Source organism: Etheostoma spectabile, chromosome 15 (genome assembly GCF_008692095.1).
Source record: "Etheostoma spectabile isolate EspeVRDwgs_2016 chromosome 15, UIUC_Espe_1.0, whole genome shotgun sequence".
In the NCBI taxonomy this organism is placed as follows: Eukaryota; Metazoa; Chordata; class Actinopteri; order Perciformes; family Percidae; genus Etheostoma; species Etheostoma spectabile.
The window spans coordinates 4148559-4162867 of NC_045747.1; the positions used below are offsets into that span (position 1 = coordinate 4148559).

At 38.3% G+C, this 14309-nt stretch overlaps 1 protein-coding gene across 4 annotated transcripts; it reads left to right on the forward strand.

Moving 5' to 3' along the window:
• Positions 1-384: 384 nt before the first annotated feature.
• atf7ip2 (activating transcription factor 7 interacting protein 2) lies at positions 385-13285 on the forward strand. Of its 4 annotated transcripts, none has more exons than XM_032537663.1 (13): positions 385-489; positions 1567-1621; positions 5166-5238; positions 5923-6054; positions 7053-7121; positions 7603-7640; positions 8873-8913; positions 9011-9057; positions 9174-9219; positions 9418-9497; positions 10603-10776; positions 10999-11186; positions 12392-13285. In XM_032537663.1, exons 2-11 carry the CDS (start codon positions 1602-1604, stop codon positions 10714-10716), a joined length of 660 nt encoding a protein of 219 aa, XP_032393554.1. In that variant the 5' UTR covers positions 385-489; positions 1567-1601; the 3' UTR covers positions 10717-10776; positions 10999-11186; positions 12392-13285. The 4 variants fall into 4 exon arrangements, with proteins under 4 accessions (XP_032393554.1, XP_032393555.1, XP_032393556.1 ...); XM_032537664.1 differs by lacking the exon at positions 385-489 and adding an exon at positions 506-611; XM_032537662.1 differs by lacking the exons at positions 385-489; positions 1567-1621 and adding an exon at positions 1639-1893.
• Positions 13286-14309: the final 1024 nt, after the last annotated feature.

The window sequence follows — 14309 nt, forward strand, 5'->3', positions numbered from 1 at the left end:
TATTTAGGAATCAGAGTAATTATACCTTGCTTTATAGATGACATAAGATCTTTCTTCTCTATACATTCCATTACCTCTTTAAATAGCCAATTTCTCACATCACTCCATTAGAATCGATAGACATTTGTTGTGAGCCCGTCCGTCCCTGGAGTGTGTTCAACTTCATCTTGAGAATAACTGAATCCAATTCCTCGATTCTCAGATATGACTCCCATATATCTTTAAAGGGATCATCAATGTATGGGACAGCATTCTTGATTTTATCAAACAAATAAGCAGCCTCTATACCAGAATAATTGAAGGTGTACAATTTGCATCTGAAATAATAGATGACGAGTAATACCAGTAGGGGGCAGTAATGCAAATCAAAGGACGCCAACTGATGTAAAACCCAGAAGAAGAAGAATACAAAGAAGAAGAAGAAGAAGAAGAAGAAGAAGAAGAAGAAGAAGAAGAAAAAGAGGGAATAACAGTAAAGTAGTGAAGGAGGTAGGTAGCGAGCTTTAGTGCTAACGTTAGCTCGCTAGACATCTTATTAGTTACTTGCTTACAAGCTATTTTCTAAATATATTGAATATTTGGAAGCTATATATGAAACGCTTCAGCTAAAGGTACGCTAACAGTAACGTTAAGCGTGTTTGCAGACTGTTGCTCTATCGAAACAAACAACTGATTTAGCCACTCGTGCCCCCAGTTGTTGTTGTCCAACCACAAACTGACGTGTAACGTTAGCTTGTAAAATCTGAAATTGAATTGTATTTAAGTAGCTAGCTAAAGTTAGCAATTCTCCCTCCCTAGTGGAAGTCGAGTGCAGATTGGGTCGCGCCTGCGTATCTATGCGACGAGTGAAGCTGTGAGTTTCGAGTTACGAGAGACTTCTGTAACGTCAACACAGTAAACATGGACCTACTTAACCAAGGTCGTTCACTGCTGGCTACAAGTTAGCTACAAACACAACAAGGGCTGCCACTTGAATTGCGTTTAGAGCTATCCTTAGAAATCGAACAATTTTAGCTAGCTAATACGTTTTTGAAATGACTGTTAGTTTATCTACAAGCTAGCAATCAAACACAACAAAGGCTGTCACTGGAATGGAGTTTTGAGCTAACGTTAGCAATCAAACAATCATAGATAGCTAAACGTTTGATTCCCGTCTTCTGTTATTGTTTGTAATTAGAACAATTTATTATTTCATGGATTTCACAAATTTCAGCATGACACGTATACCGTTTAAATCTGAGCATGCGCGACTCAAATCGGCTCTCGACTTAATTGGGGAGGGACAGCAATGTTCATTGTTTACTCTGAAAATAAGTTATGTTTTACATGCAACATCACAGATTTAGGACGTCTTAAGTCACCCCCCCACCCCCGAATTGTGTTAAATGAATTCTCATTTAGGCACACTGCTGAACTAAAAGTGCTAGCTACTAAGATTTAAAAGTAATGTTGAACAAATGTTAGATCATGTAGCCTACACGTTTGCATTAGCAGCCACTGTACTGAATTGTGAGTTCTTAATCTAAATGTGTAGCTACAACACAATCTGCGTTTTGGTTGTTACAGCATTTTGCAACATTGCAAAGAAGTGTCAACGGACGATGTCAAACCCCTCCGTCAGGTACATTACATTATCTAACGACGTGGGTACATTTCCCCCCCCCCTCCCCTGGGACGGTCTGCATGCAGCTTTTGCCTTGACAGTACACTGCATGTGTGGTAAAATATGGCCAACAAACCCAAGACACGCAGCCAATTGTTTAAGAAGCTAACGTGCAAATCAAGGAAGAGGACTGAAGTGAACATTGGATCAGCATTTAAAAGGTGGCGTTCACTAAAAGCAGAACATGGATTGAAAACTGATGCAGAAGTGGCCGTGATCCTGCTGGATGTGTGAGTTATCCTCCAATTTAAAAAATTAGCGGCAGCTTTCCCTGCCGCTAATTTTGTTACTAGTTTAGCTCCCTGTCAAGCGATGGGTAATGGTTGTGCGTAAAAGATGGATCTGAGGGGACAACTCGTGTGAATTTCTAAATGGATAATGAAGCTCTTTGTCAACCCAAACAGTTAAGCATAATTGTGTGTCTACACCTTACTCGGGTCAATAGAGGGATATAATATATATAGCCAGTTGCTACCACAGTGAACCAGGCACCATTATAAACTGAGTAACATTCCTATTGGACCAAATAAAATAAAAAATACAAACTCGTCCCCTAAGAGATGCACTTAATTCAGGTGAAGAACAACCTTCAATCCTATTTTGATAAAGATTTGTATACAAGCATGACAGTAGCACAACATGGAAGTTATAGCCAAACTCTTGTTTAAATGTGAAAGTGCAGTACAAATAGCTATCAATAGTCAATAGTCTATCAATAATGATGATAATTGTGATTATCATTTAATTAACCATAATTGTGCAGTCCTTGCAATAGTATGCAATGTAAAAATAGACTTATTGGCTAACATTAGTTTGGCCTATTGGTTTGTTGGTCTTTTTTACTGCTTCTAACATTTGTTTCATCTTGGCACTCCAACCTGCAAAATGACCTGTGCACTTTGTGGGGTTTTCTGACAGATTGCTGTTTTCTCTTGCATGCTATATTGCACTGAGTACTCTTATCACATCACATTTTGCTATTTCTATTTATTGCACAAAATGTATTTATAAGATGTTTTAAAGTTAAAAATTGGTTATGTATTGTTTTATGAAAACGTGCTGTACTGTTATGGAATAACTCTGGAGCAGCTTGAGTCACAAGACATTGTAGATTTACACAGAAGCATTTGATGAAATCTAGATCGAGGAGAATTAAGATCAAGCGGTACAGTTTAACCACAATTTAGTTTTTATGAATTGTCATCCCAACTCTGAAATTCCTGTCTTCCTGACGGTGTATATACACTTGGCTTGTCATAGCTGGGGGCATAGTCTGTGGGGGGGGGGGAAATAATTCAATAGAGTTAACACAGTATGGAGTTCTCAAAAGCACTTTTAACGGTTAACAGAGAATAAACAGTACATAAAAATAGCGTGTGTGTGTGTGTGTGTGTGTGTGTGTGTGTGTGTGTGTGTGTGTGTGTGTGTGTGTGTGTGTGTGACTTAACAAACTACTAAGTACGTTATATGAATAAATTCCTTGTAAATGTTACAGGTACAGTCACTAGCAGCGACGTTAGTAGTTAGTGCTGGGCGGTATACCGGTATTAATTTCCCGTATGATAAGAATTTTTCATGTAACGTAATACCGGTGCATCGCCGCGGAGATCTCTGCGGCTGAAGTAACGCGCGGGTGAAAGGGGAACAGGAGCCCTGTTAACTGCGTACCCTTCTCACTCATGGAAGTAACTTTATAACACAACAAATAATGACCCACAACTAACTCTTTAAAAGGATTAAACACCATGGCACAGAACAGAATGTCAGAAATTGTCTTGCCTCGCTGAATTATGTCCGCCAACCTACTAACGTTAGTCAAATACCGAAAAAGGTTGACGGCGGAGCTACGTTCAGAGCTACGTTCAGTTGCCCATGTTTCTCTAGCAACTTAACTTACCTGTGGTCATGTTTATACAACTATGTTGTTTTGAAAGGGAAACAATATTAAAGTTCTTTGTATGCGTATTCATTTGATTTAAGTTTATTTTACTACACAAGTTTACACAATTAAAATAATTTTAGACTCTGTAACTGTTTCATGCATTGTCCTTCATATAACGTTATTGTATAATGTGGAGCCAAGCTAACCCTTTAGTAATCAAAGCTTTTATTAAACATGACAACAAAATGTTTTTGTGATATTCTATGTACTCCTGACAGTAGAATAAGCCATTGTAAACCGATATAAAGGCCCAGTCAAGCAAAATAGAGAAAATACCGTGATATCCTGTGAAACCGCCACAATCTTCAAAAATACCGTGATACAAATTTTTGGTCATACCACCCAGCACAACGGTGTTGGGTTAGATTGTGTGTACATTATATGTGACTTGAAAAACTACGAAGCATGTTAAATTGATAAATTCCTTGTAACTGTTACATTTACAATTATTAGCAGCACACCGGCTCCGTCTGTCTATTTGGCAGTATAGAAAACCTAAGGTATTTTTTGTTACATGGTACCAGTTCTGCTCTGCTCGCGGTGCCCTGTCCTCCATTTTCCATTGCAGATTAAGTACCGCGCAAAACTACCTTTTTAGTAAATGTTGCAAGTAATAGAACTTAGGCATAAGGGTCCGATTTCCTTTAAGACAATTCTCTCGCCCTAACAACAGTTTCAAATGCTTTGTTTTAGCAATAGACAGTTAAAGAAATGGACACACGGATCCCGTTGCTCTGGATGGAGACCAGTGAAGGATATTGGCAGCACTTTCCCGGGAGGGCTGAGCGTTACTGAGCAGCCTCCTACTGAGCTTGAAGGCAAAGATGTGGCCGACCGAAATAAAACTTTTAAGGCTTTTCCCAACGCATTAATCTTAATTGTTTTTGAAAAGCGACATAAACGACAACAAACCTTCAAGAACATCGTAAGAAAAGGTGAAATGCGTCCAAAAAAGCGTAATAAAATAATTATAACTGAAAAATTCAAAACCCCTCAAAAATATGAAAAAACAGCTTGGAAAAAAGCAATGAAAACGTTGAAAAGGGACACCAAAAGCTTCAACATGACGGCAACTCAAAGGTTAATAGACAAAAACATATCCTCTGTGGAATTAAAAATGAAATGTGACTTATCCAGTGCGCTTGTTCTGTTTTGAAACAGCTTTAATGTTACTATGATTCTAAAGCACAACACTTGTAATGTGGAGCGTGAGGGTATTTTACTTCTACACATTATTAGGTGTTATGAAGATTGTCAGAATCAACACATACAGGGAATTTGACTTTAGCTTTTTGTTGCTCTCAAAGTACACACACAGAAATAGGCATATGATTTGAAATGTTCCATCTCAGTCACACCTATTTATATCCAAATTCAAAACACTAACACTACTTTGACATAAGGGGTAGATGTGGCTCTTTTTACAGATGGCCTCAGAGCAAGAAGACGAAAAGCTGCTTTAGGTGTAATATCTGTTATGTTGCCAGATATGACAGAAGTGTGCTAATGCAAAGAGATGTATCATGCTTGTTTTGCTTAATGTGACACATTCCCATGCAGAATGAAGAGGTTGCCTTCAGGGCCACCTTCCTCTGGAGCCAGTGATAAAAAGATGAAATTCTCCCAATCTGAAGTAAGAGACAAATACTGTGCAACTATTGAATGTGTACCTATTTTTTTTCTTTTTCTTTGGACCTTTACCTTTGCAAATGCATACTGTACACAAGTATCTATAATCGGCACTTAACAAATGCAGCTCTTCAATATGCTTGCATGTGTGTTTTAAGAGTTCATTAGCAAAAATGGAATTAATGACATTCTTAAAATCAAGAACAGAGTTTCTGCGGGGTCTGAAAAAGTCTAAATTTCAGAATCAATTTTTTTCAATTAAGGTTTAAGGCCTTAAAAAGTCTTAAATTCACTGAAGTATTGTCTTCTTGGTTTTAAATTACTTTAAACAGATCTTAATTTACCTGTGTCATGCAACCCTACCTCTAATGCTCTCATGTAAATTATTATTTTCTTTTGTGGTTATTCTGTCTTTCAATAGTCCAAATATATTTTTGCTGTATCATGGCTACAATTGAGACCAACATGCAACTCATATTGCAGCCTGTCAGTTTTTGTGTTATTGGTGCGAGTCTCTTTCAGATTGTACCACAGACATGATTTTAGTCTTTGGCTATGGGGAAGTGCAATTTTACAGATTCTTGGCTTAAAAAAAATAATTTAGGGTTTAGTTGATGATGAGATAAAGGTCTTTTATTTTATTCTATTCATATAGGCCTTAAAAAGTTGTGTGTTTGTGTGTGTACAGGTGCAGACACTGATTGAGCAGGAGGTATACGCTGCAGTGAAACAGAATGAAACCAAGCTGCAGCATTTAATAGAACCTCTTCAACAGCTGGATCGTGCAGTCGACTATGAAAGCGCCATCCAAAAACTAGAGGTTGGTGGAAGTATTGGTTCACATTTGAACTAATTCTGCATGGAACTGACAAGGTTTCAACCACAAACACCTCTATGAGACTTAATGATTGTCAGAGTTAGTAGTGGGGGTCCAATACTTTAAAGAAATACAAAGAAAACACATTTCTTCTTGGATGTGCGCACATTTGACATATTCACAGCCTTTCTTTGTTACTTAATTTTTTGTGTCTTTTTGTTCATATAGGCTGAATTCCCTAATTTCATCAAGAAGTCTCTTGCCTTTTTTTCTGGCCCTTTCTAAATTTGATAGCCGCTGGTAAATCTTTTAAGCATCCACTTTTACTGCTGACTAGCTTCATCTGTTGTTTATTGTTCTTCATCAGTGTTTTTTACCCATTGGATTCAAAATCCACTTGAGTTGTACACAGGTGCTTACCATTATCATTCACCTTTTCAATTCATGATTTTGTCAATCTGCCAATTCTTATCACCTTAAAACAAAAGAACCAAAGCAACCAATAACCTATTGTGGGAAAGGAATACCTTAAAGGTCCCATGGCATGACATTTTTTTAACATTAATATGAGTTCCCCCAGCCTGCCTGTGGTTCCCCAGTGGCTAGAAATGGCGATCGGTGTAAACCGAGCCCTGGGTAGCCTGCTCTGCCTTTTGAGAAAATGAAAGCTCAGATGGGCCGAACTGGAACGGGGATAGAATCTTATCTCCTTATGACCTCATAAGGGGCATAAGTTGGTCACGGCCACACCTCCAGCCTCCACCTTGTCCCCCCCCCATCCTCCTCAAGAGCTACAGACTCAGAAATGGCACATACTAAGAAAAGCTCATTGTGGGACTGGCTCTAGCAGCTGTAATTCTGCACCAAGGCTGAATTTCGGGAAAGAGACTTCAGATATGGTGTTAGGGTACTACTAAGGTGTACATAAAAAAGCATCCTAAGAGCACCATGTCATGGGACCTTTAAGAAAAATCCTTACAGAATGTTCCTCTCTTCCTCAGGCTCGGATTAACACGGTAACCAAGAAAGCAGAAGCAGCTATTGCCTACATGGCAAAGACAGAGCAAATGGTACGTTGCAGATGTACACACACACAAATTGTGTATGGACTTCGTAACACACACGTTATAATGCTTGCCTTGTTGCTAGCTGGGCACGCCCTCATACTCTGCTTCTGACTGGCTAGTAGTCTTTACCTAGCTACTGCGCATGTGTGGCTCCTTATAAAGATTGAACAGAAGTGTTATGCCTCACTCCTGTAGCTAAAAAAAGAGAGCTCAACACGCAGGGTGAAGAGGAGCAGTACAACAAAATATGCTTTTTGAAAATTAATTAATGTAAACCTATTCTGATATAAGCTTTAAATGCAATTATGAACCTGAAAATGAGCATAATATGGGCACTTTAAGTACTCTTAATATAATGACCCGTTTTGCTTATTTTCATGGTAACCGAAAGCAGGTAATGTGATGATAGATGCAAAAAATAATGATGTCCAGTTTGAAATGTAAACACTGCCATGTGTTATCTAAACAAATGTTTGCCTTTCAGAGCCCCATGCCATCTCTTTTTAATGCCAAGATCATCAGGTATGTAGAACCTAGTTCAGTCGCATTTAGGACTGGGACGGTGTGGATTTATTTCTCCCGCAGATGAAAGCAAGAAATTCCCGCGGTAGTGCGGTATACCGCAACCCCGTTACAAGAGTAGCGTAAGTTCGACCGAGAATGGCTGTAGGAGAGTAGCGTATGAGGGCTGTTGTGAGGAAAAGAAAGAGCAAGAAGAGAAAGCAAAGTTAACGTAAAGTGAGTGAACAATAACACGGTGGCTTTATCTGTTGTCAATACTGTCGGTAAAGTGAATATCGTTACCCCCGAAAAAACATTGGCTTAAACCTTAGCCTACAACATATGTTGCAGCCCGTCTAGCGGCTGATTAGGCAGAGAGCAGAGAGAGTGACTCAGCAGTTTTATAACTCGTTGCTCTCTCTACCAACATGAACCGCTCTGTTTTAGGCTACAAAACTTGGATGCAGGCTGAAATTTAACTGTGCCATTTTATCGGGATAAAGCTATAAACAGGAGGACACTCCGCTAGGTGCTAGGCTAATGTGCAATGTTAAACACTGCAGCAGGAACGTTAATGTGTCTACCTCAGCTCAGAGTGAGGAAATGTCTTTGTCTTCCCTACCGTGTATGTTGTTGTGTGTCATGGAGCATTGACCTCAATAGGGTTGGGCGGTAATACGGGATACAATGGTATAAGTTACAATACCGTCATTAAAAAAAATGCAATGCACCTCTAGTATAGGAGACAAGTATTAAATATAATTTATCTAAAAGAGAGAGAGAGAGTTTTGTGACGCCGTCTGAGCCTTGCGTCATAATTTTTAATTAGTCACGGTAATACCGTATACCGCGGTAAAAGAGGAAGGAGGTTTGACGGTATCACAGTTTGGATACCGCCCAACTCTAATCCCCAACTCGCAAAAGGTCGGATTTGCTCCATCTTTCAATTAATTTTGTTTAGATTACTTTGAATTAATGCAAGACACAATGTCAACAGACACTTATTACTATGTCACATGTCATTAAACACAACGTGGCCGTGAAACACGTGCAGGCCAATTTTTTTTTTTGCGGTGATGACGGTGACGAGTTCAGACCCGCGCTATGTGTCACGTGACCTCGGTGATGCGGGAACCGTCCCAGCCCCAGTCGCATTAGTCCTTAGTGAAAGTCCTGATGGTCCTGATGTGAAGTTGCACCTTGGATTTATTTGCGTTCTGAGTCAAGATTTGATTTGATGTCCAACTCTACAGTGCAGACTCTGAGGATGAAACCATGGAAACCACGTCAAAGAGTAAGAACCCAACAAGCGTGCGTGTGTGCGCTAATGAATATTTGCATTTGTGGGTTGCATGGCTATTCATTCTATGCATTTTTTTTTTTTTTCTCAGTTGACAAAAAGAGCGTGGGCAACAGCAGTGAGCTCTTTAAAATTATGGTAAATATGCAGTTATTTGTCTTTTAGTAGTCTGTATAAAGGTTTGTTTAATCAGTATATCAATAATAAAAACGGTGTTAACAGTGAGGTTAAGTTGATCAATCCTTTCTGCCCAGGAAACCACAAGAAAGGCACTAAAGGTGATGCATGCAGATAATGAAGGTAAGATGGTGATATATGTATTTGCTTAATTTTTTTTGCCATGCAGTGAGCAAAAACTGACACATAAGCTTTTATAATGATCCAAATATTTATCAGTCAATGAGTACGTGACTTAATAGCCACATCCTTTTTTTTCTTCTTTCTACTCTTTCCTGTGCCTTCTTCTGTTACTTGTCATTGCACATAATCCGTGTTAAGCTTTGAAGGCTGCCATAGCAGATTTCAGTGAGGAAGAGCAGCCTCCGGTTCTTACTCCCTATGGCTCTAATGAGTATAAGGTAGGAGGCTTCATTATCTGATATATATCCTTTTACTAAACCTGACACGCATGCTTATGTAATGTGAAGCTAATGACAAGCTACCCAAGCATGCGGAAAAATAATTTAGTTTCCTACATAACCTAATTATTTTGAGTTTATGCTCATATATATATATATAATAATTTGTTGTGTGTGTGGTGTGTGTGTGTGTTGTGTGTGTGGTATATGTATGTTATATATTATGTATATATATATATATATATATATATATGTGTTGTGTGTGTGTGTGTGTTATGTTATAAGATATAATTGTTTGTGTATATATGTTGTGTGTGTAGTTATTGTGTGGTGTGTGTATATATGTGTATGTGTGTGTGTGTATATTTTGTGGGTATATATATGGTGTGTATAATATATTGTATATATGTATAGATATGTTTATATAATGTGTTATGTGTAATAGTGTATATGTATATATGTTATATTGTGTATATTATGTATATATATGTGTATATGTATGTTATATATTGTATAATATTATATGTGTGTGTGTGTATATGTTTGTGGTGGTATATATGTATTGTTGTATATGTTATATATATAATGTGTATGTATATGTATATATATATGTGGATGTATTGTATATATAATTGTATTATGTGTATGTATATGTATAGATATGTGTATGTATATGTGTATGTATATGTAAGGTATTGTTATGTGTAGTATGTTATGATAGTATATATATGTGTATGTATAGTATATATGAGTTTTAGTATATAGATATTTATTATATGTATGTTATGTATATATATATTATGTATGTATGTTATGTATGTATATATGTGGTGTGTAGTATGTATGTTATGTAGTATATAGGTTATGTATGTATGTATGTATTGTATATATAATATTTGTGTGATATATATATATATTGTATGTATACATATTATTTATGTGTATATATGTATATATGTGTGTATTATATATATATATTATGTATGAGCATAAACTCAAAATGATTTACCTTTTCATTATTTTGTTTGTTTTTGTTTTTTACTTTATTCTCGTGATTTTTGTGCCATGCCTTTATTTGCTCACAATGTTATTTTGTGTAATTCAGCAACTTTCCAGGCTCATAAAGCAAGAACCAGAAGATGAGCACATGAATAAAAAGCCAGAAGATATTAAGCAGGAGAAAAAGAGCAGTGGTGAGAACCAAAGGCATGGAGGATAAAAGAAGAATGTTTCTCTCCTCCTGGCAGTAGTAACTGCTTAATCACCAGACTCTGAGCAGGTAACACACACACACACACACACCACACACACACACACACACACACACACACACACACACACACACACACACACACCCACACACACACACACACACACACACACACACACACACACACACACACACACACTCTCACTCACAACATGAAGCCACAGTAGTAATTCACTTGACTGTTTGCTACTCACATTAACCCCCGCTGCCTCCTCCTTCTCTGACCCCAAGGACCGGTCCTTGTATCCTCCTCTTCCCCCCACCCCCTTCCCCTCCATCCTGAGCATGGACGCTGCGTTATACAACATCCCCCAGAGACTAGTAGTACGTGTGGCTCTCATCAGGCACCCCCCCAGCCTCTCTGTGCTGTGGAATGTGGAGGAGGAAGACCCCTCTGCGCCGCCCATGGACAGTTATAGGTGAGAAACATCAGAGGGCGGGAGATTTGTGTAGAGAGGGCAGGTTTCTGCCCCGCTACCTTCCGGATAAAATCACCCCTCTGATCCTTCAACAAGAATTTAGTTATTTACCTTTTTTAAATGACTGCCTCTTTCACATAAATTTTGGTCGCTTACCCATTGCTATTATAGCTCTACTTGGCTCGGGTAGGCCGCAGTGCCCCGCCCTCCTTTTTCTATTGTAGATGGAAAAACACACACACAGAACGTGTGTTGTTTTTGATTCTCGGCATGTGGCTGTCAGCCAGAAGACACATTTAGTTTCAAAAGAAGCTGGAGACAGCAGAAAAACAAGTTTTCACGTCACCTTTTTGCCTCAGCTCGCTCGGCACTTCAACGGAGTACCTGTTGGCTAATACCTGATACTTTTTTTCGTTATTGAAAACCAAAAGAAATCGGAGTAGAGGGGAGTCAAGCAGGTACCATGTAATGGAAAAATGCCATTTGTCTCATTCCCATGGCTTTTTTCAAATGCAGCTGTAAAAATCATCTTCATAATGACTTCTTCAAATAAGGGCTGGCGATCGATTTAAAATATTTAATTGCATGATTGTCCATAGTAACTCGTAATTCATTCATTCATTCATTTCATTTCATTCATTTTTTTAAAATCTGTTCTATATGTAATTTTAAAAGGGGATATTTTTCAAGTTTTTCATGCTCAAGTGGTATTTAAAACTCAGCGTACTCCGGTGGCAACTGTATTCATGTCGACAGTACACGCAAGTAATGTTAGTCTTGTCAAGAAAACCATCAGGAAGGGCTTTGAAACTACATTGCCATTCTAAAGACCCTTTTCTTTATACGTTTCTAGAAATATGTTTGAATATATATAGTGTGTTTTCCTGATGGTTTGAAAAAGTTGCTAAATTAGTCGCTAATTGCTTTTTAGAAATACAGTTGGGGCGATTCTGGGATCAGACCCTAATGAGAATGTGACACGGATACATGCAATCGTGTTAACCCCCCGGCTAAATTAGTAATTTCACTGGAAAACAACAAATATACCAATACATTACAATTAGATCTAGATATTGCCATCATTGCTCAGCCACCCAGACAAGTATCCAGTCTTTTTTTTTTTTGTTATTTTCTTTTTTACCCATTCTTGTTTTCTCTCTCTCTCTCTCTCTCTCTCTCTCTCTCTCTCTCTGTCCCTTCTGCAGCGTCTTCATGACTATGGAGAAGGTTAAGGGTAGCAACATCTTCCCAAATTGGCGGGCGGCTGGTGAGGTGAAGGCTATCCCTCTGCCCACGTGTGTGTTGATCACCAAGTACAAGCCCGGGCACAAGATGTGTGTCGCTGTAGTGGGCAAAGACAAGTTCGGCCGGTACGGACCTTACAGTAAAGTTATAACTGCAATCGTACCTGATAAATTGGGAGAAGGATATGGAGTCAAGTTAGAGACAGCCAAAGCTGTGTTAGGAAGATAGGGATTTTTTTAATTTAATTTTTTTAATGGCAGTATTACAAAGTTAGAAACCAGAAGTAGAATACTTCTGTCCTCTAGTAAGTGTTCCAGTACCAACGGAAGCAGTGTAATGGACCATGTTTAAAGAACTTCTTTCTCTGCCATAAATAAACATGCATTGTCCTTTCACTTTGAAGAAATTGGGAGAAACACAAACATTTAGTAATGTGAATTTAAATACAGTTTTAATGAGCGTATAAAGTTGACAATGTTTAAATGTATTCTCAATTTTTTTTCATTTAAAAAGTAAAAGTCTCACACTTTGGATGTGTTTAAAGTTTCTTGCCTATCTCAGTTTAAAATAATTAATTGAATACTTTGGATTATTTGACTGCTGGTCAGACTAAAAGCCATGTCCACCACTACTGTATAAGCTGTCACTGAATGCTAATGATTTTACTCTAAATGTCATTTGAAGGGAATTTTAGATTAAATTTTAGTGGCAATAACTGTCATAGTAATAAATATGGCGATGCCACTGTTTATACCATAATTCTGTATATTGATTGTAAATGTGAAGCTTATTTTTCTGCTGAAATCTGATACTGTTTAGATGCAACCATTGAACCGATGATTTGTGACCCTAAACTGTAACAATTAGGGGATTAAGAATGTCGCTGCCTTTGAATTTACCACCCTTATGCCAAATTGTATTTTTTACAAAGAATGCAGTGCGTATTTATACACTAAGCTATGATGGTGCTCTTACTTGCTGCTCCATATTTTTCCACCTGCGTGATGGACTTCTGATTTCTTGCCAGCTGGCAGCAGTCAACGGTCACCTCACTCTCTTGCTCTACCTCGAGGTATGTGTAAGTGAAGAAGACGGGACACAATCCCTATTTGTCACAACAGAGACTTAGAATACTCACTCAAAACTGGGGCAATTTGTGAGGCTGACATGCAGACCTGGCTGTACCTTTTAAAGGGCTATTTCATAGAAATAACGCGTAGTGGTATACAACCTTACATCTGCCAGTTTTTATGCAAGACGTACCTCGAAATAATGGCAATCAGTATACAGACAGCATGACTGAAGTTATTTTGCTTGGATTTTTCTCATTTTGTATGCTTTTTATTTTGTGGTCATTTATTTCTCAATATGTTTGATCCTTATTAAAAATGTTCTACAAATACAGGTTTGGGCTTCCGTAGTGGCCGATAATGTGCTGAGGTGCATGTACTATTGCCGCAAGTTGATCTTTAATGGTCCCAGACCTGCCTGCCACCCTGAACTGAATAAGCAGGTATAGTAAAAAAACACAGGATAAAACATAAGAGGAATATTTCAAAGCGATGAGTCTGTTTTTAAATCAGATCAGGTCTTTTGTTTGAGTGAGATCCAATTTTTAGAGGATCAAGTAAAGATCCAGAGATTCAATAGATGGCGGACCTCCCAAAATTCTGCTTTGGCCATGTGGTACGATTGTGCCAGTCACCTTGATTGGTAACAGCTTGAACACGTATTTAAAGGGAGCAACCCTACCAACTTTAGGTCAGCTGTCACTCTTTGGGTTTCCTGGCTTCACTAATCCTGAATAACCGAGCAGGTTATCTATCAACTGGCTCAGTTAACTCCAGCTATGAGAGCGTTCATGTGGACGAGGTGGAG

Coding starts and splice junctions, on each gene's coding strand:
- atf7ip2 (XM_032537662.1), top strand. CDS start 1,727: ATGGCCAACAAACCCAAGACACGCAGCCAATTGTTTAAGAAGCTAACG. Junction 6,055..7,052: donor GCGCCATCCAAAAACTAGAG/GTTGGTGGAAGT, acceptor TCTCTTCCTCAG/GCTCGGATTAACACGGTAAC. Junction 9,058..9,173: donor GTGAGCTCTTTAAAATTATG/GTAAATATGCAG, acceptor CTTTCTGCCCAG/GAAACCACAAGAAAGGCACT.